The following is a 26220-nucleotide window of genomic DNA, read 5'->3' as shown; positions in this document are numbered from 1 at the left end:
AGAGCTTTGCTCAAGATAGTTTTGCTTGGTTTTGATTCTTGAAAAATAATACAATTCAAGCCTGGGCATGCTGTATGGTGAACAAACCAAGTTTTGCTTCCTGGTCACACAAAGGCTCTCAGTGCTGATAGTTGAAATAAGGCATATTGCTAAATGCCAGCCCAGTTTGCTTAATGTCTAGGCAATAAAACAGCCTTGGATAACTGAATGAGAAACCAACAAAAACAATCTTGCTGCGTCAGGGAAGCTTCATCTCTCTTTTATCTGTAATACTATTTCTAAATACATATTACTACATATTTCTAAAACTGCTAGTATTCAAGGATGCCAGAAGGAGTGATACTAACATTGCCTCAATTTCAACACATGCTCCAGTCCTTTTCCCAACCCTCACATGAAGCATTTTTAAGAGGTATTTATTATTTATTTTCCCATCAGTTTTCACTGTCTTGGTTTCCAGGCTGAGAGAGGCTGTCTTTTCTGGGTGGCAGAGGTTGAGCAGAAAGCCTTGGCCTTCAACTGTGAAAGGAAGGAGCTGAAATTGCATTCGAGCAAATGCCAGAGGAGACTAGACTTCCTTATCTAGACTTCTTGGCTTAATAGGTCAGTTAACAACCTTCTTTACATCAGCCAAAAGTCAAATCTCCATATTGCACCAAGCCCAAACTCACTCCAAGTATACTGGGGAAGGAACCTTCCTCTCCACAGATCTTCTCCCATGTTCACCCTTCCTCAAGTAGCTGGTGAGCAATGATGCAAAGAGCTGCAGATACAACAGTCCCTTTTGCTATATCAGAAATTTTCTTATGAAGTATCTTTTTGTCCTGTATGTATTCAACACCTCCTCTGTGGTGCCAGGACTTCCTGGCACAACCTTACCTTTCAATTTACTTTATGTACTTTTTTTTTTTTTTTTACTTTAATAATACAATGTTCTTATGAAATCCCCATGGCACTGGGCTAGCCCAACACTGAAGACAAAGGGCAGTTCTACCTCACAGTTGCTGGCAGCAAGACTGGGCAAAAACATAGTATTGCATAGACACAGCCACAACAGGTCACAGCTCAAACAGTAACATAGATCGATGCTAAAATTCTCCGCAGCTAGAGGCAATGCTTGCACATTCCACAGGAGCCAGTATTTTCATGAATGACATGGGGCTTGGTGACACCACCTCAAAAGCTTGACTGTCCAGATGATACACATAAAAAAACAAGTTCCTTTTCGAGTGCTCCAAGGCAGTATCTAATCCTGCCTTAAATATATCTTCTTTGCCTGAAAGGTAGCCAGAAGACCAACTCAGTCCAAAATAGCCACACTGAACAGGCTTGATCTGGCTGCCTAAATAGAAATGTCTAGTGCCCCTTGAGATACCCTTGCCATAAACCTGTCCTTCAGTTCTTTGTCATCAGTGTTTTGGCTTCACAAGACAAATAACCCAAGTTGCAAGTTCCACTAAGACCATATTCCCGTCTACCTAAATAATCATCTTACCATCATTTTGGTCTCGGTTTTGAGACTGTTGTACAAAACACCTAACATGCCTCTGAAATTTCTCCACCTCCTGCTCAGAGCATTCCAACATTTGGATCCAGATAAAGCTCCTTATTAAAATAACATTTGTAGCTGTGTGAAAGCCAGATTTGCCTTTGGGATAGGAGAATCAGTATACAAGTTTGAAAAGTTCTTGACAGGAAAATGAAAGGTGCTAGTAGCGTGTATTTCCTTTCATTCTCACTGCAGAGCAGGACAAGGTCATTGGAGAAGATTTGCCAGCTATCTGTTCTTGTTTGTTTTTCTCCTCTCCTTTTTACAAGAATAGTATAGAAGAGTGAGTCTGAGCAAGACAAAAGCTTCCACTTGGCCAGGAAAACACTCTGCAGGTAACTGGAGAGTACCCCAAAGGCTCTACAAACACCAGCCGGGTTCCTGTCCAGCTCATACCCCAAGAGCCATCTCAGCCAAGCCCCAGCCTTTGCTCTTTTACTGGAGTAACTGAATAGGGGAGAAAGCAGATGTTCAGTTATACATTGGGAGGCTTGTAGAGACTCTCTGTCAGGCCCAAGCTGGCTTTGCAGGGCAGGAGTGTATCAGAACTCCTTATATATGCTCCCAGATGTGGGAGCAGTTTGCAGCTTTGCACTTCTTAATGCCAGAGCAAAACATAATGCTGCTGCACTGGGTCTCACTGAGCACACAGCTCTTAAGAGAAGACCTAACACTCTATGTGACATAAACTGCCAGCTGTTTTAAGAAGTGAGATAGTAGGTCCATAACCACAGATTCACAGATTAGCTGGAGTTGGAAGGCACCTCTGGAGATATCTGGTTCACCCTGCCTTGCTCAAACAGGGTCAACTAGAGCAGGTTGCTCAGGATCTTGTCCACTTGAGTTCTGAGTATCTCCAAGGATGGAGACTCCACAACCTCTCTGGGCAATCTGTTCCAGTGTTCAACCACCCTCACAGCCAAACAGCAAAGAAGTGTTTTCTTGTGTTCAAGTGGAATTTCATGTGCCAATAACCCCTTACTGTGATTCAGCTTTCTTGGGTCAGCAAATGACACTGACCCCAGAAACTTTTCTAGGAGATTAGAGCCATGATTTTTCTTCTCCAAACAACTTTGTGGCAAAGTTGGAGACAGAATTTACTAAGCAAATGAAAACTGAAATTTTGTCCCAACCTCTTGCCTGCAGTGACGTCATACAAGACTTGTTGTCTGATCTGCAAAATGCTTGAATCCTAATCAGCAGTAAAGTGTCTTCTTTAATTCACTTTATCATAATTAGCCCAAAGAGGGAATAAAAAGGAATGAGCCCACCAAGAATACTTCCACTCAGCTAGGAAAACCTTAGTTGCCCTCAAATTATAGGATCTGGGCATGCAGAAAAGATTGTGCAGGCCCAGATATTATCAGCCAATGGAAGACCTAGAAGTGCAGTTTTGACAAGAGTATAGATACTTTCCAAAGAATGGGATCAAGCTGTTCTTCCCCTCTTACCCACTAATGCCCATTCTCTGTTCAAATGAGAATGTTCCATGCAATAGTATGGGATCTCCAAATACCCTGTCAGATGTTGGAAAACCCAGGAGGTCAGGCAGGCAGCTTGGGATCAATAGTGCAGAGCAGAACTACTTCTTTTGTCCCTTCTTTTATGATGCTGGGTCTTAAAAAGTTTAATTCCTTGCGATGCTTTTGCATTGTGTTCAGCACTGAGGCTCGTGGGAAGATTTCAGCTTTGAGAAGATTAAAAGCAACATGTAAATAATGGTTTACTCAATATTAATTTATGGAGCATTTAGGGGAAAAAAAGTAAGGCCATTTAACCCAATTTGCACTAATTTATCTGTCATAAATACTTTAATTCAGTTCAAGTCAGCTTGAGCCAGAACAACGGATAAAAAGGACTGAGCCCTTTAAGAGACCTGTAGATAGCCAAAGAGAAGGTGTTACTTGTCTTCTGAACAGCCAGTTATCGGATAGCTCTGCTCTCAGCCACTTCTCTGCCACCCTTTTACGAAGCAGACATCAAAAGTAGCTGTGAAGAGCAAATGGACAACAAGGTCAAGATAAAGAGAGTTTGAGAACATCACTGCAAAGTAAGTGCTAAAAGCATACGGAAATGTAGATACAAGCTGCCTCACTTCAGAACATCCACACAGAAGAACTGGAGTGCATAGACAAGATCTCACTGCTTGTTAGGGGAACTCAATCACATTGAAACACTGTCTAATTCCGATCATGCCACAGTTCATTCAAAGAACCTAAACCTATGTCTTTATCCATTATATTGCCAATGAATTTTGCTCTGAAGTTGAGGGTTTCAAATATCAATTCTAGTGCTAGCCAATCCATGCACATCAGCATTCTTCTTGCTAGTTTATAGCCATTACCAAGACTGAAAATATACAGCAGCTTTTTTTTCTAAGGGCTCACCAAAGCTGCCCTCACAGTATAAACAGGGAACCTCTAACTGCTGCTGCAGGATCAACCAGAAAGTGCCCTGCAGCAGGCAAAGACACTGCCAAGCAGTGTAATACATCTCAACACCCAGACAGGTTGTCATACACCTCTGCGTGTACATGGTGGCCAGGGCAGGGACTGCTTCACAGCCCCTCCCAAGGCTACTCTTTAAGACCTGACCAAAAAAAATAATAGTCTGTTTTTGTTGTGCTCAACTTACAGTTAACTCCAGATACATGGCTAAAAGTCAGGGGAGCACAACTCTGCAATAGTCTAAGCTCTTTCCCCCAGGCCTTTTCTCCTGACAGATGTCTGCATTGTCTAGATATATCTAACTTGCCAGCACAGAGACTGTCACTCGCAACTTTCAAATTTTTTAGACAGTCCAGTTACTTTGGTTCCTAAATCCCTTTCAAAAATTTTTTCTAACGTTAGTACTGGGCAGAACAGTGTGATGCGATGCACATTGAGCACTGGGGCACTCACTGGTACACAGAAAAGAAAAGGTAATTAAAATTTTGATTGGAAGGAAAAACATGGATAATTAGCATCACCCTGGATTTACCACCGTAAAAGAGCTCCCCTGCAACACAGTACGCTGCGAAGGGTAACTTCACAGACTTCAGCTGAACTACCTGTGATCAACCCAGTGTAACTGAGAGAATTCCAGGTGTCTTGTGGATAGCAAAGTTAAAACATGTTTAGAATGCACTTGGAGTGTAACATTCAAAGTTTAGGTCTGAGAGATGACAAGAAAGAGCTCCATTTGTTTTTCAAACAATATTCCTGAGACACAAATCTTACATCAAAATGAAGCTATTCAATAGTGTGTCTTTGAGTTCAGAGTAGAGAGGATTCAACCATCTCCCAGAACAGCGTTTAAAATCCCCTACTGCCAGTCATTTTGCCTTGGTGCAGGAACATGCCCGTCCTTGCTACATCAGGATACAGTCCAGCTGGTTGTCTCCCCAGTCCTTTTTTTTCCCTCTTCGCTCCACGACTAGGGCCCAAGTCCTCAGTAGTTTAGTGTTATCACCCCAAGATATTTATGTAAGTGCAAGTGAAGGATGGGGGAGAGGGATATTCTTGCAGATGAGAGTATAAGGTTTAACTCAAAAAACATTTTGACTGCTTCAGTGTTTCTGCTGTCCCCACGTTACCCCCATTCCCTCTCCCTTCTTCTTGATCTATTACCTGACAAAACCTCTGATTTTCACCCCTCATACAGGGGCTCTCCTCAGGTCAGAGGATCTCAACATTGAGATAATAGGAGCACTGGACACTGTGGTTCTTGCCTTTGCCTTTACCCCACAGTGAAGAATCACATCCCTCTCTCCTTACTGCTTTCTATCACTCTAGGACTTGTCCTGACCCACTAGCTACTGCTTGCAGCTGTAGACCACCTCTTCCTGCATGCACTGTTGGCATTCAACGTAACAACACCACTGCACCTGACAGTGGCAAGAAAAGGTAACTAGCCGGCTCTGGGTGTTATAACCTCGTCCACAACACATGCTGTCACAGTTGCCCTCCCGAGAGCATGTCCTCCCAGCAGTTCCCAGGGAGTATTTGCTGGGCCGACAGAAACTGGGGGAGTCTTCCACATACACCAGGTCAGTGGAACGGGGTGAAGCAGGATGCTTGGGGGAATGGCTGTGTCTGTGGGGGCCAGCCAGCTCCGAGTGTCCCACTGCATCATTGCTGGTGCTGAAGACCTTGACAGCATCATCGTAGCGCAGCTTCAGCAGTCGTCCAATCTCGTGAAATGGCGAAAGCTGTTTCCAACACGTCCTGACAGCACATGAGCCGGAGACACCATGACATTTGCACGTAGTTTTGAGACCATTCTTTACAGCCTAATGAGGAAAAGAAGTGGTAACGATTATCTGCCAGGACTGCGAGATAGTTCTGGGTACAGCTAACAGCTCAGATTCCAGGCAGCCCAGAATTACTTCAGTTTTGTTGACATTATTCCTATTTTTTCTGTGCAAAACTAAAAAACACACATGAGCAGCTACAGAGTTAACTGGAGAGCTAAAGACCAAAAAGCTCAAACATGGACAAATGGCTGAACAATGAGGCCAGCCAAATTCTTACTAAGCACATATTTGGAACATCAAGAATAGTTAACCATGAAATCACGCATCTTCAGCATGCTGCATTCCCTTTTTTGATGTCTTCAAATCAAGACAGTGCTTTAATCACAAGAAATTAGGTTCAATAAATGGAAAAACTGATGTCAGTCGTCCATAACATATAGGCCAAATTGCTTGATTGCTTGACCAAGTGTCTGACATGACTAGTACCAAAGAACACAACAAGTCACCAGCAGACCCAGAAGTGAAGTCAAGTGTCAGCCCTCAATCTGTTTCACAGTTTGAACCAGCTTTGAAGCTCTAGCTGTACTCAAAACTCCCTGTGGCTATGGCATAACCCATGGAGTATTTTAGCCAGAGAGTTTGCAGCTGTTATTGCGCTTCACATTGTTGTCACTCAGCCTGTGACAACTGCAGAGGATCTAGACTGTTATTCTTCCACTCCAAACATGCAAATCCTCACACTAGAATTCAGGAGACTTTCCAGGGAGCTCTCGGTACCATAAGGCCCAGAATACACAGGTAAACAGGTCAGGACAGTGAATAACCCAGATAACCCTCTCACGGACAGCCTAAGCCGAGGATGGGTTGGGAAACTTGCATTGAGCCTTAATTTCTTTTGGGGCATGCTGCTGTGGGTCCTCACCTTGATGCCAACATTGGTGTTGTGGATGTCCACCTTGGCCCGCAGGTCTTTTCCAATCCTCTTTTGACCCAAGAATTTTTTCAGGAACTTGGTGCTGTATTTGAGGTTGTCTCCACAAACACCCCATTGCCAAGCCTTGCGGTTCTCCAGGTCTGGGGAGTCATCACAAGTGCAGCGCTCCATGCGCCCAGCACTGCATGCTCTGGCTAAGGAGTGGGTAAGAGCTGCAGAGGACACTGCATAGAGGAAAGCAGTTTCCTTAAAACCTACACAGGAGAAGTATTAGAAGAGGGTAAGAGCAGGAAAGGCAAAACATAGTTTTCATCTGCCTCACTAGCTCTCCTCACTCTAGCCATGAATTAAAATCAAGCATAATACTTAGAAACAAAAAGAGACAAAACCCTTCCATTACCTGTACGCCATTCCTAGCAGTGAAACTGAAGTTCAGGTTTGAAGTAATTGTGTATTAACTCCCTAGTCTCACCTGGTGGCTGTGGCTGATTCAGTACTGAGACAGAAGACCACTCAGAAAGCAAGGGATGGGTGCCAACAGTGAAATACTCCTGGGAAAACATCAAACTACACAAAATGACAGAGTCATGGTACTCCATTTGCCACCATCCTCACCACACAGCTGATATGTGCAGGTAAATGCAGTCACTGAAACTATGTTGTGGATTAAGATTTATTAGAGAATGAAAAAATACTAAATCCCCTGACCCCTTATCTCAAAACATTTTTAATTGGGACTGTGTCAACATAGTAGTATTTCCTATGGAAAGATCAAATGTACTTTGATTGAGAAAGGTTCCACGTTAAAGAACAGCCTGGGCAAGGAGAATAATTCTCTTTTATATCAGTGGACTTCACAGCTTCTCTCAAAAGTATGTACTCCCAGTGATTGTGCTGATGCTTTCTGAATCTAGTCTCCTTTTTAAAGCAGGCTTCTCAGCTGGGCTATATTTGCCCTGATGTACATGACCATGACATGACCATGACATTTCAACCAGCACAGAAAGCACAGTGTCTGAAAAGAAATTCGGTTCGAAGACATGGGCTTAGATAGGAATGGACACATGATACTCCCAAATATGACTCCCATGAGCTCCACAGAAGTTCCAGAACAAGAACTGACACAAACTTGACCTAATCCAAATAATATTTTGTTTTTATGATTATGTTCCTCTCCAATATAATGCAGCAGAAGATCTTAATATTTCCTTCAGGGTTTACCTGCAGAAATCAAAACTCTTAATGGAAAACTGCGTGCAGAGACCACTATTTAGGAATTAGAGCAAGAAAGTGGAAGACAGGTGACTGTGATCAGAGTGCAGGACTTGATAAGACTGGCCCCCCAAAAACAGACCAAAAAAATGTTTATGAAAAACAGAGCACTTGTGCATTTCCTGCCACACTGGAAGGAAACAGATCTGTTTCTCAAAACAATAAAAGAATGAGAGAACCTGATCTAGTCTTGCAGTTAGGCCTGCTTTGAGCAGATGTTGGAGGGGACCTCTGGACCATCCAGTTCAACCTCAAATCTTTCCATGACTCTAGTCCCTCAAAGAATTCCCATTCAGCTGTCTTACAAATCAGATGACAAAGTGCTGAGATCCTGGTGAGGTCACCATAAATCTGACCAGAGAGCAGGACAAAGAGTTCTTCAGATAATTATCAGTAAGAAGGAAAAAATGATTGATCACGACCACAATGGAGAGGCCACATGAGACTTATTCTTGAAGAATATCAAGATATTCTTCATATAAACTTCCCGGAATTCCTAAATTTTATATGAAAGAACTAGCAACAGTATGGACATAAATGAAAGAGCCAATAACAATGCAGAGGGAGTCAAGGAGTTCAAACTACCTGCTACTCCACTAGTCTTGTTGTTTTACTGTCAGGGCAAGTAACTTGCAACTAAGCACTCTGCTTGATGGTACTCTGTAACAAATCTCAGGGTACTGGAAGAGTATCACCTAAAGTTATGGAAAAGCTGTTACGGGACAGAGTCAGCACTGATTACTGATAGCAACATGATGCTCACATATTTTCAAACACTGGCTTGTTTGAAAGCCCACAAGGGCTTACCCACAAGAAGTAGTTAACGAAGGGTAAGATAAATTTGAGATCCTATGTCTGATAAATCATTCTAGTAGCTAATCTCCAATTGCTTACCAGATTCCTAGTATCTTATCTGATGCATTGACACCAGAAGAGGAGAGAGTATTTTAAAAACACTCTCCCATACCATATAAAGCTAACAGTACCAGTCAGCTCTACATACCCTGCTAAATCTGACTTTGTGGAATACCACACTACTCCTGCTATTTCTACGCAGTGGTGGTTTGGTTTCTTCTGTGGTACTCCATGTCAGCCCTGGCCAGATTTCAGCCCTCTTGAAATCAGAGACCATTGCCTGTGGTCAGGCCATTGCAGACAGCAGTAACTGAAGATAACAAGCATACTTTCAAATCTGCCCCTTCTTCAGCCTCTCCCACCTCCTTTAAAGGCAAAGGTTCAGTATCACCAGAATGCCAGATGTTTGTCTGAAAAGTCTAAAATGTTCCCCCTACTTTGTATTAAGGGTTTGATTTTTGGTTAATTGTTTAAATTACAAGTCGCATGTGTAAAGAGAAAGCTGAGTGGCCCTTAAGCCCTTGCAGAGTAATAATGAACAACAGAGCATCTATTTAAGTTGTATTTTCAGTAGATCACAGCACAAATGAGATTCAGCTCCAACTAACATGTTCTCGAGAAGATCTGAATGGAGGTTTCTCCATGCGTGCAAGCATCTACCCTCCCCCTATGTCAATGAAGCTCTTGTCACCATAGCCAGTGCAGCCTGGAGGGCAATTTCGATGTCCAGGCTTTCAGGGTCTGTCTTAGACCTGAATGACTCTCCTGAACCATTGACCAGGTTGCTAGCAAACACCATGAAATCTTAAACACTTAGCACATAAGGAAACATCTGATTATTGACATTTTTGCTGGGCATCTTGTTTTGTAAGTTTGATTGTAAACATCCAGTGCAAAGTTGAATTTCAAGATGCTGAAGCAAGCCAGCTCCTCCTGGTAGGACTCCTCCTCTGGAATTATTCCTGTAGCTCAGCAGCCTATAAATACAGAACAACGTTTTCTGTTATGGAAAGACACTGCTCTGTGGTGTGATGTGCTCTAGACCACAAAGAAAACTGTAATAGGAGGAGTTTAGCCATATGGCAATTCTGCCAAAGGAAAGATGGTCAAAGCCAAACAATTTTCAAGGTTATAATAAAGATAGTGGGAGCATTTCAGAACAAGAGGAAGAGCCTTCTCTCCACAAAAAAAAGTAGACTGGAAAGTTATAGAACTGTAGAAAGATGTAGGTTGGAAGGACTTCTGGAGGTCTCTAGTACAACCTCCTGCTCAAAGCAAGGCTAACTCTAAAGCTAGATCAAGTTGTTTAGGGCTTGGTCCAACTGAGTTCTGAAAAACTCCAAAGATGGAGATTCCACAGCCTCTCTGAGCAACTGCTCCTGTGCTGTTCCATTCCCAGATTCCTCACAGAATCAATGAAACCACTACTTGAAGATCAAAGAATCTGACCAATGTGAAGCAAAGAAATTAAAGGAGGGAGGAAAGAACTAAGGAGTACTCATTTCTCAAGAAGGACTTTTCTCACTGGCTGGATCTGAGCTGTCTTTGCTATAGATATTTATTTTTCCCAAATCACCATGTTGTTTGAGATGAAATATGGCTTACTCCAGCAGCAGCTGACTGCATTTACGCCACACTTTGAAAACCAGAAGAAGATCACAGCTTTATAAGCTTTATATGAAAAAGATATCAACTGTCACAATGCAATAAGATGGCTTGAAATATCTTTCCAGAATCATTTTAAATCTGCTTTTATGGATTTTTTTAAAGGAGAAGTGGAAAGGGAACACAGAGAGATTTTGCATGGATCAGTGAAAAGTGATAACCACCGTAAGTGGCTGTAATAGTCATGGAAAGATTGTAGGTTAAGCAAAAGGAGTTTCCCAGTTGTGTCCAGAGGAGTGTCAATGTAAAACAACAAATGGAGCAGACTGTGAAATTAAATCTGCCATTTCAAAAACCGGAAAGCCCTTGACATTTTTTTTGTTACTAAAATTATGTAAATACACAAAATGAGAAGGTGACGTCTGTAAAAGCAGGAAAAGCATTTGTGATCCCAGGCTAGCCACAGAAGTATTTTGGTTGTGACTACAAATTGAACGTGGCTTTTTATCAATTGCAAAAATGAAGCATCTTACTGGGACATGATCTTTTTTTCCCCTCTTACACTGATAAAACCATTAAAAGACTTTGTTGAAAGGTGTGCATTTTTCTCTACAATTCCTCTACAACCATAGCAGTATCAAAGGGTTTAACCATTTCTGGAACTCTTCAGCACTATTTGGGTAGAACAATCCATTATCTCACTGACAATTTCCAAGGTAGCAACAAACCTATATCAGGAGTATGCAAGAAACAGATCAAAAGTGAAGCTCTTTGTGAAATAAATTAACGCATTTGCAAGTTAAAGAAAAATGAGAATTAATAATTGCTTCCAGCCAATTGTCCTCTCATACAGGAGATGCATGTAGCATACTTAGCTATATTAAATCATCATTTGATCTTGAAGATTGTGTAATAAAAGTTTTCAAACACTTTTCCTCATCTGCCAAAACAGGTTTTGAATTACAGGTGATATTTTATTTCATCAGTCTGGAGCCCAAGGAAATGTTGAGGCATGCCACAATGAGATAATTAAATGTTTTCCTGCTATTTGAAGATGAGGATTACTCAATTGTCATTTTCAAGTTCTTTGAGGTTGGTTGATGAAGGTAGAGATGTCAGAAAGTCACTCAAAATGTTCACAAATAATTTCTTGCATAGTTTACTAGAAAATTCACAAAAGTCTTAAAATGATGCAATCTGACTTGTATGTATAAGTATACATATATTTTTTTTTATATAGATCTGATATATGGTGCTTTCTAAAATATTAATACAATTTTAGTTTAATAAAATTTGATACTTCCTAACTGAAATGTTAAAATGTTTCAATTCCAATGCTAAAAAATTAACATTTTAATTTCATCAAAGTTAATATTGGCTCATTCAACTTCTTTCTTTTAAAAGACATTAACTTTTTAGATAATTAAAAATTATTTCAAGACTGAAGTTCATTAAAGGGCTAGTCACTTGAATGAAGACAGGTTCAGCAGAGTATATGTGCCTGCTCTAGGAGCTTGTATCAAGAAACTAGTCTCAGGGTCTATCTTCATTCTATTTTTTTTCAACTTCTTTTAATTTAAGGAATTTATTATTCTCCCAGCTAACTCAAATACAGAATTTGTATTCTTTATTGTGTTCTTGTAAAGCATTCTGTGTAACAGAAGACCAGGGACTACTTTGTCAACTACAACTGAACTTCTGTGAGAATTCCAAGTGTATGTGAAAGTCTTACGAGATGCTGTAAACACGCACTGAAATGCCTTATAGCTGATAAACAGGTTTTTTAAACAGTAAATTAGGATTAAATTCCATGTTTGAGAACAACAGAGATTTACACCTGAAGATATCTAAAGGGCTGAAAAAAGTCTTTTCTTAAATTGTCCCTTGAAATAGGACACTAACCCTTACTTGCCACAGCATCATCCCTGAGTGCCAACCAAGAAAGATGGTCAGCTTAGGAAACTCTGGTCTCAGACAAAAATTCACAAGCCAATGGTGTGAACTCCTTCTCCTTTTCAATCAGTGACAAATCATATAGCAAAAATGAGGATAAGGCACTTCTTTTATATTCTGCAGTAAAAGCGCCCATATCACGCTCCTATTCCCAGCTCCTGTTCCTAGGAGATACAGGATCTCTACACTCACCAGTTATTGCCCCATGTCCTAGCTGCCTGAGAGACATCATATCCAGGAGCTCTAGCACCAAGTGAGGTTTGATACCACAAACAAAAGACTACCTTGTACCTCGCTTCAGCAGACTAGTCCGTCCTTCCAGGCTGCAGTTCCAGCGCTCGCTGTGAAACTGATACTGGCACTCCATGATGCCAAGCCGGATGGCATCCCGCAGGGTCTCTGCCAAGCCAGGCTCTCTCCGGCAAAGCCTCTTCTGCTTGCGGGACAGCTTCAGCAGGTCACACTGTTTCACATGAACTTTCCCTTGGGCTGAGTTTGCCGAGGAGCCCAGAGAAGGGAAGTGGGTCAGAGCTTCTTTCCCAGTCAAACTGAAAAAAAAAAACCAGACAGCAAAGGGAAATAGTCAGGGAAAATGGCAGTCATGGAAGCAAAAAGAGAAAATCAGAGGGAAGGATAAAAGATAATCAGAACGCTGCTGGCTGGGGTACTTTATCAGCTCAGAAGACTCGTCAGTACAGCTTGATTAGATCTAGTATCCGATCTCCACCATAGACCAAGGCAAAATAGAAGACTAACATGTGGGGAGAAAGAAGAAATGCATGTGTGTTGCCACCAGCAAAGCTCTTTTTGACTCCCTGAAAAGGATGTATTTCTACATCTCCAGTTTGGTTTCCTTCGCAGTGCTTTCACAGTCACACAGATAAATTTATTAACCTGCATTTTTACACAATGATAAATGGTATTTTAATCGTACTGCAGGTCATTCTATGTCACAGTACTGTACTTATTCCTGAAAACATTAGCCACATTCCTTTGGCTTTATGTGTATCCTGGTACTATGCAACAGTTAGTCAGGTAAACCCCACCTTGCTTGCCTGGCGTTGGGCACAGGTACGCTATTATTCACTATGTACAAAGACAGAGGACCACATGGCCCTCTGTGAAACCAGTAGTGAGCTCACTCAACTGGGCTCAGCTCCATTTAACACCTCACAGCACTTCTGCATTCATTCTCACAGTAGCCTACAACTTCCACATGGGTGCACTCACACATCTGTAATGTAACTCACACAACAAGTGGCCATGGGATTAACTAACACACGGAAGTCATCCAGAAACCTGTTAATGAACCAAGAAATCATCACGGAATGCTCAAATATTAAACTTTAGAAACTAAGTGGATGGGAAGAATCTCTTAATCCTATTGTTACTGCTGAACTAGGGGACAGAAAGATGAGATGTTCCAGTGAAAGCCATGTGTTAAACATGAGAGGGATATATAGGAGCAATCTGTAAGCCATGTCTTCAAAAAGCATATAGCTGCTGCCACCCCACCACTGGTGTAACGAATCTCCACTAGCTTCCCTACCCAGCTGGGTCCTTGAACAAACCAAGTTAGGCACTAATACTTGTTAAACAATACACTAAGTTCGTAAGTTGATGCATAAACATATGTTACTGGAAACCAAAACAGAAATACCTGGGGTCAGGTTCAACCCAATAAATTAAGATTAATGCACTTGAGATGACTGAGTTTCAGAGAGCAACTCAGACTGCATAGTCTAAAGCACTGTCTAACAGCAAACACTGCTCACACACAGCAGCAGCACCTGGCACACAAGGAACATGGCAGTCCTGAGCTGGAGGGACTGCAGTGAGGAACACAAGATTGATCAAAGTGAGCAAGACTTGCACATGATGAACAAGCTTTGACAGGTTTGCCTAACCCACTGTGGTGCTTAAAAATCAACCTATTCTTCCATCAGAGTTAGATTTCCCTGGGTGCATAAGCACATCTGAAGCATGTTAAAGGTAAGACCAAGAAAAGTCAAATCCAGTGCCGGCTCAAGATGGACAGGGAAGGATTTAGATGTCAAGAAAAGTCTGATCTATTAGAGATGTTCAGACTCACTGCAGAGTCACTGGGAGAGTACAAGGTTTAGGAAGAGGTGTGCCACCATTACAGTAATTGGAGGAGACCATTTGCCCAGAAAGTAGGAGACCTAGGCTTTGCATGATAACTGCAATCCAGCAGTCACACATCCCAAGAAAGGTCACTCATCAACAAGTTAGATGATTATTTTCCATTTGTCATGTGTTATTGGTGTTCCCATGCAGCAAAGCTTCCCAAGTTCATGGGACAATGATAAAAAAAAAAAAAAAAAAAAAAAAAGAGAGAACCTGCACTGGAAAGACAAATCCAGAGCTTCATATAAGGACACTGAAATTGCTCACTACTGGAAAAACACATATGTGATCTTACCAGTCTCCTATAGATCAAGCTACTGATTGTCCACATACCAATAGACCATTCATGTCAAACATCGTAACCCTTGACAAATCCTTCTCAAAACAAAGAACTCCACTCCTGCCAAGTTTCCATCTTCATTTTAGTGCCCTCTGCTCCAGCTGGAGGCTGGACTCCTGGCCAGGCTGTCCAGGCATGACAGCATTCATGCCTTGTCAGATGTTTTTGAGACAGGAGGAGTAGCTTCTCTGCCTGTTTGGACTAGTCATCTCCTTCCTACAAAAGATGAAATCAGCTCAGAGCCCTTCTCTTTTCACAGTGGCTTCACAAGAAGCAGGAGATCCACTGTAGAGGCATGGTGGATGTGGTAGCAAAGCCCATCCATAGCACTCTCTCAATTGCAAATGAAGTAGAAAACAGCAGAATTAATTGCTCACTTTTTCTTCTTGTCATTGTAAATGCTGGTTCCATGGAGCAAGGAGAGTGGCCTAAAAACCATGAAACCCTTCTCGCAGGAAAGAGATATGGTCGACACTTCTTCAATATCTTGGTAAAGGGCAAAGTAAAATCTGTAGGATGGAAACTAAACCCAGAATATCAGACCTGAAACAGATACCATTTAATTGAGGGTTATTAAGCCCCCTTAAGTTTGTAAGGGGCTATAGTGAATTTTCTCATATGGCAATTTTAAAGCCAACTGTATGTTCTTATACAGCTCATTGGACATGATAGTCATATCAGAATGCTGACGCAAAAAGGAAAATATTGTAGTGTGTAACCTATTATTTAAAAGTGCATGAGTACAAAAGGTAGGAAATGGATCTTCAAATTTTTGTAAGAGATGTGAGGATCTACAGAGCATAGGGGAGAGCTGTATCAGGTGAGTTGGTGGAAACCCTAAGAATATAATAGAATTAGTGTACATAGGTTAAATACGAAATAGTGGAGAAGAGTCAACACAGCTTCTGTAGAGAGAAGTCATGCCTCATAAAGCTATTAGAGGTCTTTGAAAGAGTCATTGACTAAACGAGGATGATCCAGATGCTATAGTCTACTTGGACTTCCAGAGTTAATAGATTTCCAGATAGGTGGAACAGTTCCTGTAAGAAGAGCAACTGGATGGACTGAACATGCTTCATATTTTCCACCTGGAGAAAAAAAAGATACTAGGAGAAGAGAGGTTTGTAAAACCATGTCTGGCCTACAAGTGAGTAAGGAAGACTATTACTGTCTCCTATATGCAAAAACTAGGAGGAATTCTGTGAAGTTATTAATCAGTAGATTAAAAATAAATGAAAGGAGGTACATAGTTTGCAGATAAACTGCAGCCCTTCTTACTGCAGGACACTAGGGATGCTAAAAGTGTATATGTGTTCCTACAGAGTCATGGAAGAAAAATTTGTAAGGGACCATTAAACACAAAAATACTTTCTTTGACACAGGAAATCCTTGAAGTGTAGACTGTCAGAAGCTGGAGAATACTTTGAGAAAACAACACTATCTGCTAGTTCCCTTTGATACTTTTCCCTTCATGCTTATTATTGTCCAGTGTTGAAACCAAGCCATGAGGCTAAGAGAATCCTTGGTCTGACCCAGTACAGGTATTCTTCCAATCTCAGACAGGGATTATTTCAAAGATGTCCTATAACCTGCATTATAGGAGGCCAGAGAGATTTGGGAGAAGGTGGTATTACTATTCTTCAGAACCTGAGGGACGTTAGATATTAATATCTGTGAAAAACCCGAGTAGAATAGTTACAGACACTATAAAAACATCCTTTGAAAATTTTAATTTCATTTTCAGAGCAATCTGAATAGTGCACAGCAAATACAGCCTGGGACCACACACAGAGCAAATATACCAAGGATGTGAATTATACAAAGTATAATTTATCTTTTACATGACGCAAAGCAAAAGCCCTGTGGGAAAAAACGCTTTCTATAATTGGACCCAGCATTAGTTTAAATTCCTACAGAAGTAATGCAGCATCCTGCACAGATAAGCAAGGTTATTTCTTAACATTTCAGTTCTTCATCATTTGTGAATTTCTGAAGTTGCAACAGCAGTATACTCTTAACTTTTTTTTTTTAAATCACAGAAAGTAACTTGTCTGTCCTCCAAAAGTAGAGTATGGAAATAACCAAATGGAAATAATGCATTGAGTAGTAAACACAATGAGCAATAAATTGTTTAACCAAAGATATATGACAAAAGTTTTCTGGAGTATACCTTTCTCCAAAAGTCTTTCTCATGTGAACTAACACACTTGTTATATAAAACACGTGAATGTGAGCAAGAAAGAATAACAGTGCCATGCTTGGAGTTTCCTACAGACACTGGGCTTCACTACACAGGATTGGTGCACAGACACAACACCCAAAACACAGAACTTTCATTTCAATTTAGAGAAGCAGACAGAGAAATTAAAGCAATTGCCAAAGGTCACACAGTTGACCACTGGCACAGCAGAATCCACTCTGAGAGTCCTAACAGGCATAGCTAAGTTTACTTGTGCAAATAGAAGGTTGCAGGCTCTGACCTTATTAAACATAACTGTATTTTATTAGGTAAAACAAATATAAAAACAGATTAACAGCATTCTTACAAAATTAAATATAAAATATGCAGATATTTGCAGCCAGGCAAACTGCACGTCATTTTTAGATGATTAAGAGTTTATTATCTACAGATCATACAGTAAAAAAGGTAAAATCTTTGCATTAATGCACACCTGCTCACAATCTGGAAAAACAATAAGGATCTCAAACTTTTATTTCTACTTTTCTGCCTAAGCACTTTGCTAAATTCATCACTTTCCTTTAATCTCCTTCCAGCCACATTCCAGCTGCTTAAGAGATTTTTAATGAGAGCCTGTTCCTGTGCAATGCCCAATGTCCTCTGGATCTGAAAGGCCTTTAAAACGCTTAAAAATATGCTTTTTCTCCTTCTCCCAAGAAAGGAGACAAATCAAAGGGAGCCATAACAGCACTTCATATCTGATTTCACAGGCCTTTCATGTTCCACAGAAACATCCACACACCCCAGACTGTTGTGGCAAGCATAGAGGAAAGGCCAGGAGGATACTCAACAATGACAGAAAAAATTAAAGCCACTAAAGTGAATGCAGGGTCCTATCAGCTATCCTCTCTCCCTAGCAGCTCTATGGCACAGAGTTCTAATCCTTTCAGAAGCAACACTATTTAATCCTCAGTACTTGTCCATGAACAAATGGATAGCCAAGAGCAATGCTGTATCTGCTTGTACAAGTGGGCTGGTCTCCTGTGCTCTGTATCATCAGTTCTCTACAGAGAAGGTGGCAGAAATCAGCATCTTGGGATAAACTATTACACTCAAAGGTTTTTTTATTTGTCTCCCTCAGAGTTTCATTTCAGATCTTCAGGTAGATGTTCATATAACTGCTGTTCTCCCAGCCTGTTGTCAAGCTTTTTGCTCCTCACAAAGAACAAGAGCTTGAATTAAAAACTAAAGTGAGATTTATACATTCACCTGAGGCTATGATTTGGAGTCCTTGGCATTGGGCATTTCTGCCCTTAACCTCTTTCTGTTGCCACAACTCTTTGGGAACAGTAATAGATGATGTGTCTAGATGTAGACTTGTTTTTATAAAAAAGAAACCTGAAACTCCATGGAGAAGAGCATATAAATATCTTACAGAGGAAGAGCCGATTGTTTTGGGAAGAGAGATATGTAGTCTGGTGTGGGAACTCCCCAGCTATGGGAACTAGTTGGGAACTGCCGTGGTTAGTGTCTATTCACTACTTGAATTGGGTCACTCAACTGTACTGGGTGTTTTCTCCTTACTTGCCTTAGGCCCCCACAGTCTGGACATCCTTGGTTTAAATCTTTCCCCATCTAACTCCATCACATGAAATCATATCTATGTAGTTCTTGATTTCAGGGGCAGTGCAGTCCATGCTGCTGACAGTCTTACCCAAGCCAGCACTCAGGTCAGTCACTGCACTGATGATAGGATTTTCAGCCTAGCTTTGAACTGGCTGCATCCCTTGAAGTGTCCCCTAGAAGAAACACTCAACACAAACTGGTGAATTTTTAGAAGTTGTGACTAAAAAGAATCTGGGAACTAAAGATAATCAAAACGTATTTGTGAAAAGCCTTTAAATATTCATTGCATCAGGAGTCCCTCATCTTCTCCACTGTGCCAAACAGTGGAGTCCATCTCTTCAAGTACTAGTTGAAACTTTCCTTTCCCTGTCATTTCTGCTCTTTCTGCTAATATACTCGTTTTAATATTCCAGCATTTTGTCTGACTGACAATGCAAAAAAGATCCTATAACAAACTGTCCCAATATACTGTACTTTGAGGAACACTTAGGAACTCTGTAACTAATATGGACATTTAGTTTATCTGTCAGAGGTGCAGTTCAAAGCTAATGTTTTTCCAGGAGCATTCAGAGCTGGACAGTCCCTAGTAGATTTGGTACATTAGATTCAACAAAGAAACACTGCAATTATAGTTACCAAAGAAGAAGTAACTGTACTAGCTGGATAAAAGCTTATTTGAAATCTCTAGAAAGTTACTGAGGAGGTGAGGACACGGTTTTTGAAGGTACTTATATTTATATGTATATGTCATCTGACATGTTATTTTCTAAACTATGCCTGACACAAGCCAGCCCAAGCCTTAATAGATTTGCAAGTCACATGTTCCTGTCACTCTCTAAGAGGTCAACAAACACAAATCAATCCAAGAGTCAAAATTTTCCTTCATGTAAAGGAGCAACAGTTGTACCACTGACTTTGATGGCACATACAAAGCAATACCTACAGGGTACACACCTAGGATGCATTAAGAAGAGCTGTGAATCAAGGCAGGACATAATGTGAAATTCCAGGGATGCCTGGCACTTCCTGTACCTACCACAGGTATCTCAGGATACTTCAAAAGAAATGCTGCAGCAGCTCCTGCTGCCCATAGAGCATAAGCCAAATGAGCCAATGAATGACACGTGCCACAGCCCACTCCTAGAGATCTCTCCAGCAGAAGGCATTAGTAAAGTTTATTGCCTGTGCTTACTCAACAACGACCTGCCTGAAGTGAATCTCTTCTAAAAATCTGCTCTAGCTCTAGGGAGAGGGAAATTGTTGCCCTCTTAGATGTGAAGCACTCTCTACTCTCCAACACCTCCTTAACCGTTTTTCACAAGCAATGGATTGCTGACAGCTTTAAGTGAGGTCTAGGGTGATGCCCATCCATTCCAGGAGTTGTACATCCAGAAAGAAAAAGAATGGATAAGAGGAGAAGGAGGAAACACCTTACATGAGGCAACAGCATGGGGGAAGACTAGCCAAAGTGAGAACAAAACAAGCATGAAGGAAGTTCAGAGGTGCAAGTATGCAAGGGAGACAGACACTCCTGGACTCCTGCATCTAATGAGTCTGGCAATTCCAAGATAACCTGAACAACAACTGGACCACAGTTCATGCAGAGCTTATTTTCTATTCATTATTTATGCATTATTTATTGCATTTAAAAGCAAGCTTTGATTTACTCCTTTCTGGACGCAGCATTGGCAGTTCAAGCAGCTCAAGATCAGCTCGAGTAGACCCATGGCACTGACCCAGTGCACTGGCAGCCAAACAAGCCAATATTGAAGGAACGTGGTCTTCTGAAATTTGCCCACAGCTGCCATTATTTCTCCATTGCAAGGCTATGTTCACCCCAGTAAGACTTCTGCTCTGTATAGTTATAGATGATCTTCATTCTTTCCCAGACTCTTCGGCCATTTTTGCTGGACCAGCCTGTACGCTTCTTGCCTTACCTTTGTCCCACCAGAACCAAATGCAGGTAGCATGTTCTTCACCAGTGTCAGTCAGCAATATTTCACCTTTACCAAACCCACAATATACAGCCCAAAGAGCTCAGGTCCTGTCTCTAAGGATAGCCACACAAATGCCTCTTGTTCAGTTCTTAGGCTCTCATTTCTGTCTTGTATTCCTGCTTGCGACTTTTAAGTAATAGACGAAAGCAAAAAGGTGAGAACTCACAACATGCCTGTGTCAAAAACTCTCAAGAAAAAAAAGAAACACAAAAAAGTGAAACCACAGCCACAAATTCTGAGATATACACCATCAAAAGACAGCACACACATATTTCATATGACTAGAAAGCAGCTCATACCCAAAAGATCGTTGTTACACAAAGAATAATCATTCAGGTTGCTTTGACAACTGAATCCAGCTTGAGCAATAGTCAGTAATTGCTTTGCATTAGTTATCTGAAAAGAAAGTACAGATAAATTCACTTCCACTTATTACAACTGTGTGTGTGCACATGTTCCCTATAACTGGAACCACACTCACTGCAGCCTAACTCCATAAAAAGAATATGCCTATACACTTTACACATAGCCAGCAGCAAGAAAGGTAGAGTTTTCCCTGTCATCATGCACTTAGGTATGAGTTAGACAAAATAATATAATTAATAAACTTAAAATCCACCTGATCTAAGGAAACTTTTGAGCAAAAATGAAATAGCAAATACTGTCCTAGATAAGGATGCCAAGCCAGTAGACACTTGCAAGTAAATGTAGGAAGAAGTGACTTGCATGCAATGGGAAGATCAGCAGAGAGGGACCGAGATCCTTTGATGTTACACTCATACACAGTGGTGAGTTTGAATGTATTAATATTTGTGCATCTCCCAACACTCGCTATGGTATATGCACACAGCTCTGCTTACCATAAGAGTCCGAAAACCTGTGTGTGAAGCAGCTTACACCAAAAACAAAACACTTCTTCAGGGGAAATTCTATGTGGACTCAACTTACTAAAAACTTTCTATTAAAAGCTCTTCTCCTTTAACCCAAGAAATATCAAAATACAAAGAAAGGAAGAGAGGTGAAAGTTGAAGCTCTGAGACTGACATGTGCCTAGTGACAATGGCACCCAGGTGATCCTGAGGAGCATCTTGCGCTGAAGCATCAGCCTTAATTCATTGAGCCCAGGCTCGCGCCCACAGTATCTGCCAGCCCTGCGGAGCACCTTAGCTCCTGCATGTCATCCATACCCTGTCTGCTGAGCCTCGCTTCCCGTTGCCAGTCCTCTTCTCCCACCTTCTTCCCTGCAGGGAAGCAGTTTGGAGACAGATTTCAAAGCCAGAAATTGCCCTGGGCTAATTTCACCTCCTGAACAGAAACACAGTTCCAGGAATGAGGAAAGTCACTGCTTTTCTCCCCACTGCTCCACCCTAAAAGCAGCCTTCCACCTTGCTCTCCATCTCACTCTTGCTCTCTCAGACAGTCCCTCAAGCTCCTTCCCCTGGGTGTCTTATGTACACGGCGAGGGTGTCCTGGGAGCACCCAGCACCATCACCCCTCTCCAAACCTCCCAAAGAACTCTTTCCTCCCATCTCTCTCCCCAAAACGCCCCGCCGCGGGCCCCACCACTCCGGGTACCGGCGCGGGGACCAGGGTGCGCTGCAGGTGGGCGACCAGCCGGACTTGGGGACCTCCTGCCTTCGGGTGCCCCGAGCGCTCACGGACCGGACACCCTCGCGGAGCCTCCGCGCCTTCCCCCCAGCCCTCGGCGGCCCGCGCGCGGCGCGGAGGCGGCGCTAGGGGCGAGCCCCGCGGGCGGCGCTGACCCGAAGTAGGCGGCGGCGGGCGGCGGCAGCGGCGGCAGCAGCAGCAGCAGCGGCGGCAGCAGGCGGCACAGGGCGGCGGTGGAGCGCATGGTGCCGGCGCGGCGCCGCTCCGCAGCTCGCTGCGCGGCCGCCCGGCGCCGCGGCTCTTTAAGCGGGAGGCGGGGCGGCCCCCTCCTCCCGTCCCGTCCCGTCCCGTCCCGTCTCGTCCCGTCCCGCCGGGCACCGAGCCCGCCCGCGGAGCCCGGGGCTCCGAGGGGACCTGCCGACCCCCTGGCCGCCGCCCCACAGACTCTCTCCTCCCTCTTCCTCCCGGCCCCGGGACTGTGGGTTGTCCCCAGAGCTCCGGCAGCCCTCGGGGATGGGGTGCCTGGCAGAGCTTGGCCAGGTCCCTCCTTTCCTGCGAGCTGTCCAGCAGCGGTCTCCTTGCCTGGTACCTGCGGGAGGTGGGCAGGGGCTTGGCAGTCTCCACACCAAGCTCAAGGATGCTCGGCAGCATCCTGTGCAATAATAACGGTATATGAAGTGGGAGAGTGTCTTATTTCACCTGATGTTCACCCAACACATTCCTGGTTCCACTGAAGTTTGCTGCCAAGTGCACTGATGGTCACAGACACAACAGGTAGACCCAAACACATGCTCTGGAGCACTTTCTCCCAGGCACATATAACCAAATATGCATTGCACAAGCAACATCTCATAGAAATGTTGGTGGGAAGGATCCTCCAGAGGTCTCCAGATCAACCTCCTGTTCTAAACTAGCTTGTCACCAAATCTACACCACAACAGCTTTGGCTTTGTCCAGCCAAGTCCTGCAGTCCTCCAAGAGTGGAGATCTCCACACCTCTCTAGGCACTACTTCTAGGACTGCACCACTTTCCAGAGGAAGGATTGTCTTCTAATGCCCAACCTGATCATCCCAAGATCAACTATGCACACATTCACAAACATTCATAGAGAAACTTAACAGCAAATTTCCAGGACCCAATAGGCCCTCTGGGACAGATGTTAGCAAGGTGCACCTCCAGTGCTCTGAAAATGTTCCCATAATATCTCAGGAATATAGAAATACATGCTCCTGTGTGGCAGGGCTCTAGACACATACTCACACACAACAGTCTCAAACTAATCTATGCAGTCAATAAATGAAAATGGCAACTTCATCAAGCTGAGGGTGCACTGCTGCCTTTCATATCCTCCTCCATCAGCTTGTGTATTTGGAAAGTTCACAAAGCAAACAAAGTGAGTGCAAGCTTTTGAACTACAGCACTTTATAGTGATATTTAAGGAACGTATGTTGAATCTGTAAGCCCTGCAGCAGTGTCTTCAAATAGCTCATGATGGGGCGGATACTCCTGAGATCTGCTTTGTATTACTGAGGCCACTGCTGTTCTCCTGCCCACACCTGGGGCTTTTTCTTTTGAATTTCCTACATAGGGGCTCCTGGTAGCAGGTCTTCCCAGGATAGAGACCTCTAACCATGCCTCTGCCTAAGACTGGCAGAGGGTGGAAGATCTAGAAATATTTTCTTTTCAGAACATGTAGGTATGGGAGTTAGCCTTTGGCTCCCTTGCCAAAGTTGTTTGTAACACCATTCAAGCCCAGCCACACACTGAGTCCACACTAGCATGGCTTTTTACCACAGATACAGTGTGAACTGAATCTACATAGAGGATTTGTATGCAGACTTCCAAAAACCAAAATCTTGGCATTCTTGTACCAAGCAAAAGGCAGCACAACACAGTAAGATCTCTAGGAGCAGGTGTGGTGATGTATGTCCATGTCTCATTGCACTGCCACATAGGCAACATATTAGTGTGCCTCAACCCTCCACTTGACTTTGTTCCAAGATTGCAGATCCTAGTCTGCTCTGCCTAGAAGACACAAAGAGATGAGTTGTCCCACCTCCTGCCTGCACAGCCCTGTTTCAGTGACTGGTGATTTTAGGAGAGGGATCAAGATTAGTAGGGACAACATTAACAGTCACAGTCTCATGCTGGTCTTGCAACAGTAAGAAGAGAAAGCCCTGCTCTCCTCCCATGCTCTGTCTTGAACTGGCCATATCACTTGAAGCATGGAGGTGCAGGAGGATGAGGTTTCTTTCAAGAAGGGAAACAGAGGAGGGTAATGATATGTGGCTGCATATCAGAAAAGGATGATCTGCAGTCCCGTGAGGGAGTGTCGACTGTAGTCTCACACACTATGAAAAATGAGGAGAAGAAGGGCAATCCAGATATCTTCACCCTTTACAGAGCTCCTCAACACCTAATATTCTTCTCTTTCCTAGGACACTGCTGACTCTCCATGGCCTTTCCCTCAGAACTTCCTCTGCTACAGCCTCAAATCTTCTTGCTCAAATATTCAAGGCGCAGCAAAATTCAGTTTTGCCTACTCAGCTGAGAAACTTTGCTCCAGCTCTGCTCTTGACAGGGCTCATTAGATGTAACATAGAGACTCATTCACTTAGTTTTTCCCCTCTAGAGGTGTTTTCATAGGAGTACCTTTTGATGCTATTTCTCACCAAATTGTATACAAATTATTAGGAGGAGATTGATTTTGATAATCTTTTCACTGCTTCATTCAATTCTTGCTACAATGGCAGCCTTCAGAGGGTACTAACATAAGCTCTGAGGAAGCATGGATACTAGTATTTGCTGAGAACACATCACAGAACACAGTTTTCAAGCTGAAAATATTCTTCAGCTGCAGTGTTCAGCCACAGTGCAGTGACATCTCCAGTCAGATGCCACTAAGGGAAAGACCAGGAGGAAGGTGGCCACCTGTCTCTGAATCTGAGACTAGAAACCCATTGAGAGTGCCATGCCTGGCAGTGCCATGGTCAAGTCTTGATATTTCTGGCAAGAAGGCTACAATGCATCCTCTGGTGGTCTGTAATCCACCTGAGCTGGGACTTGCTATCCAAATTCAGGTGCTCTGGTGTGACAGAGCCCCAAGCCTTTGACTGCTGAAGCAGCCAATGTTCCTCTTCCCAGGCCACCCAAGAAGCTATGACACCATTACCTCCTCCTAGGTGCTCAGCACAGCATGCAGCCCCCAGGGTATCAGTGGAGCTGCATGAGTGTTCCCTGACCTACTTCAGTCCTAGTGAATTGGCTTAGCAAAGTCTGTTTTGTGAACCATGGCAGGCAGAGGAGTGGTTCTAGTAGTCCTGGCTGTTCTTGTAAGTCCAATACTGCTTGGTCCAATGCCCATAGGCAACTCCTCAGGCATGCCATGAAGCCTAGCAGGGAGACAATAGAGGCACAGCCCCCACAGGACTATGCAACCCCTAGAGGGATCCTTCCAGGAAGGATGAAAAGAACCTACCAGGATCTGGGTGATGAAGTACTAGCAGAAGACTATTATATGCTGTAGTATAGGTCTTTGACCTTAATCAGAGAATCCTGAAAGAAGGACCAGCTTACTGAGGGCTGTCAAGGGAGGTAGGTGAGCAGTGGTGGGGAAGAAGGCACAAACATGTGTCTTATGCCTCCTGGAAAGTGTCTCTGCTGTGAGGAAGCAAACCTTGCCATACAGTTTGGGAGCCTCAGGCACAGCTAGATTTTCACATCTTTCGCAGTATCTTCTTATACTGGGAGAGTTAGGGTAGATAGAAGACATTTTGCCTTCTGGCTGGTGTGAAGAAGGGAATCTCAAATAGTCTATAAGAATTTAGGGAGGTGATGGGAGCTGTCAGTCATGCTTTTTGGTTGTGGTCATAATATCATAGCTGACCATGCATGTTATGATCCTGCTGAGGCAATGTCC

General features: G+C 42.9%; 1 protein-coding gene across 1 annotated transcript; it reads right to left on the bottom strand.

Annotated features, from left to right (window-relative positions):
* Nucleotides 1-5342: 5342 nt before the first annotated feature.
* On the bottom strand, nucleotides 5343-22544 carry WNT9B (Wnt family member 9B). The gene is made up of 4 exons (XM_062595810.1): nucleotides 22456-22544; nucleotides 12694-12950; nucleotides 6706-6971; nucleotides 5343-5819 (listed from the first exon to the last, which is right to left on the bottom strand). Exons 1-4 carry the CDS (start codon nucleotides 22542-22544, stop codon nucleotides 5343-5345), a joined length of 1089 nt encoding a protein of 362 aa, XP_062451794.1.
* Between the last annotated feature and the right edge of the window lie 3676 nt (nucleotides 22545-26220).

This window comes from Rhea pennata, chromosome 26 (genome assembly GCF_028389875.1).
Source record: "Rhea pennata isolate bPtePen1 chromosome 26, bPtePen1.pri, whole genome shotgun sequence".
Taxonomy (NCBI): Eukaryota; Metazoa; Chordata; class Aves; order Rheiformes; family Rheidae; genus Rhea; species Rhea pennata.
Note: the sequence above shows the minus strand (reverse complement) of the source record. Positions and strands in the feature narration are given on the sequence as shown.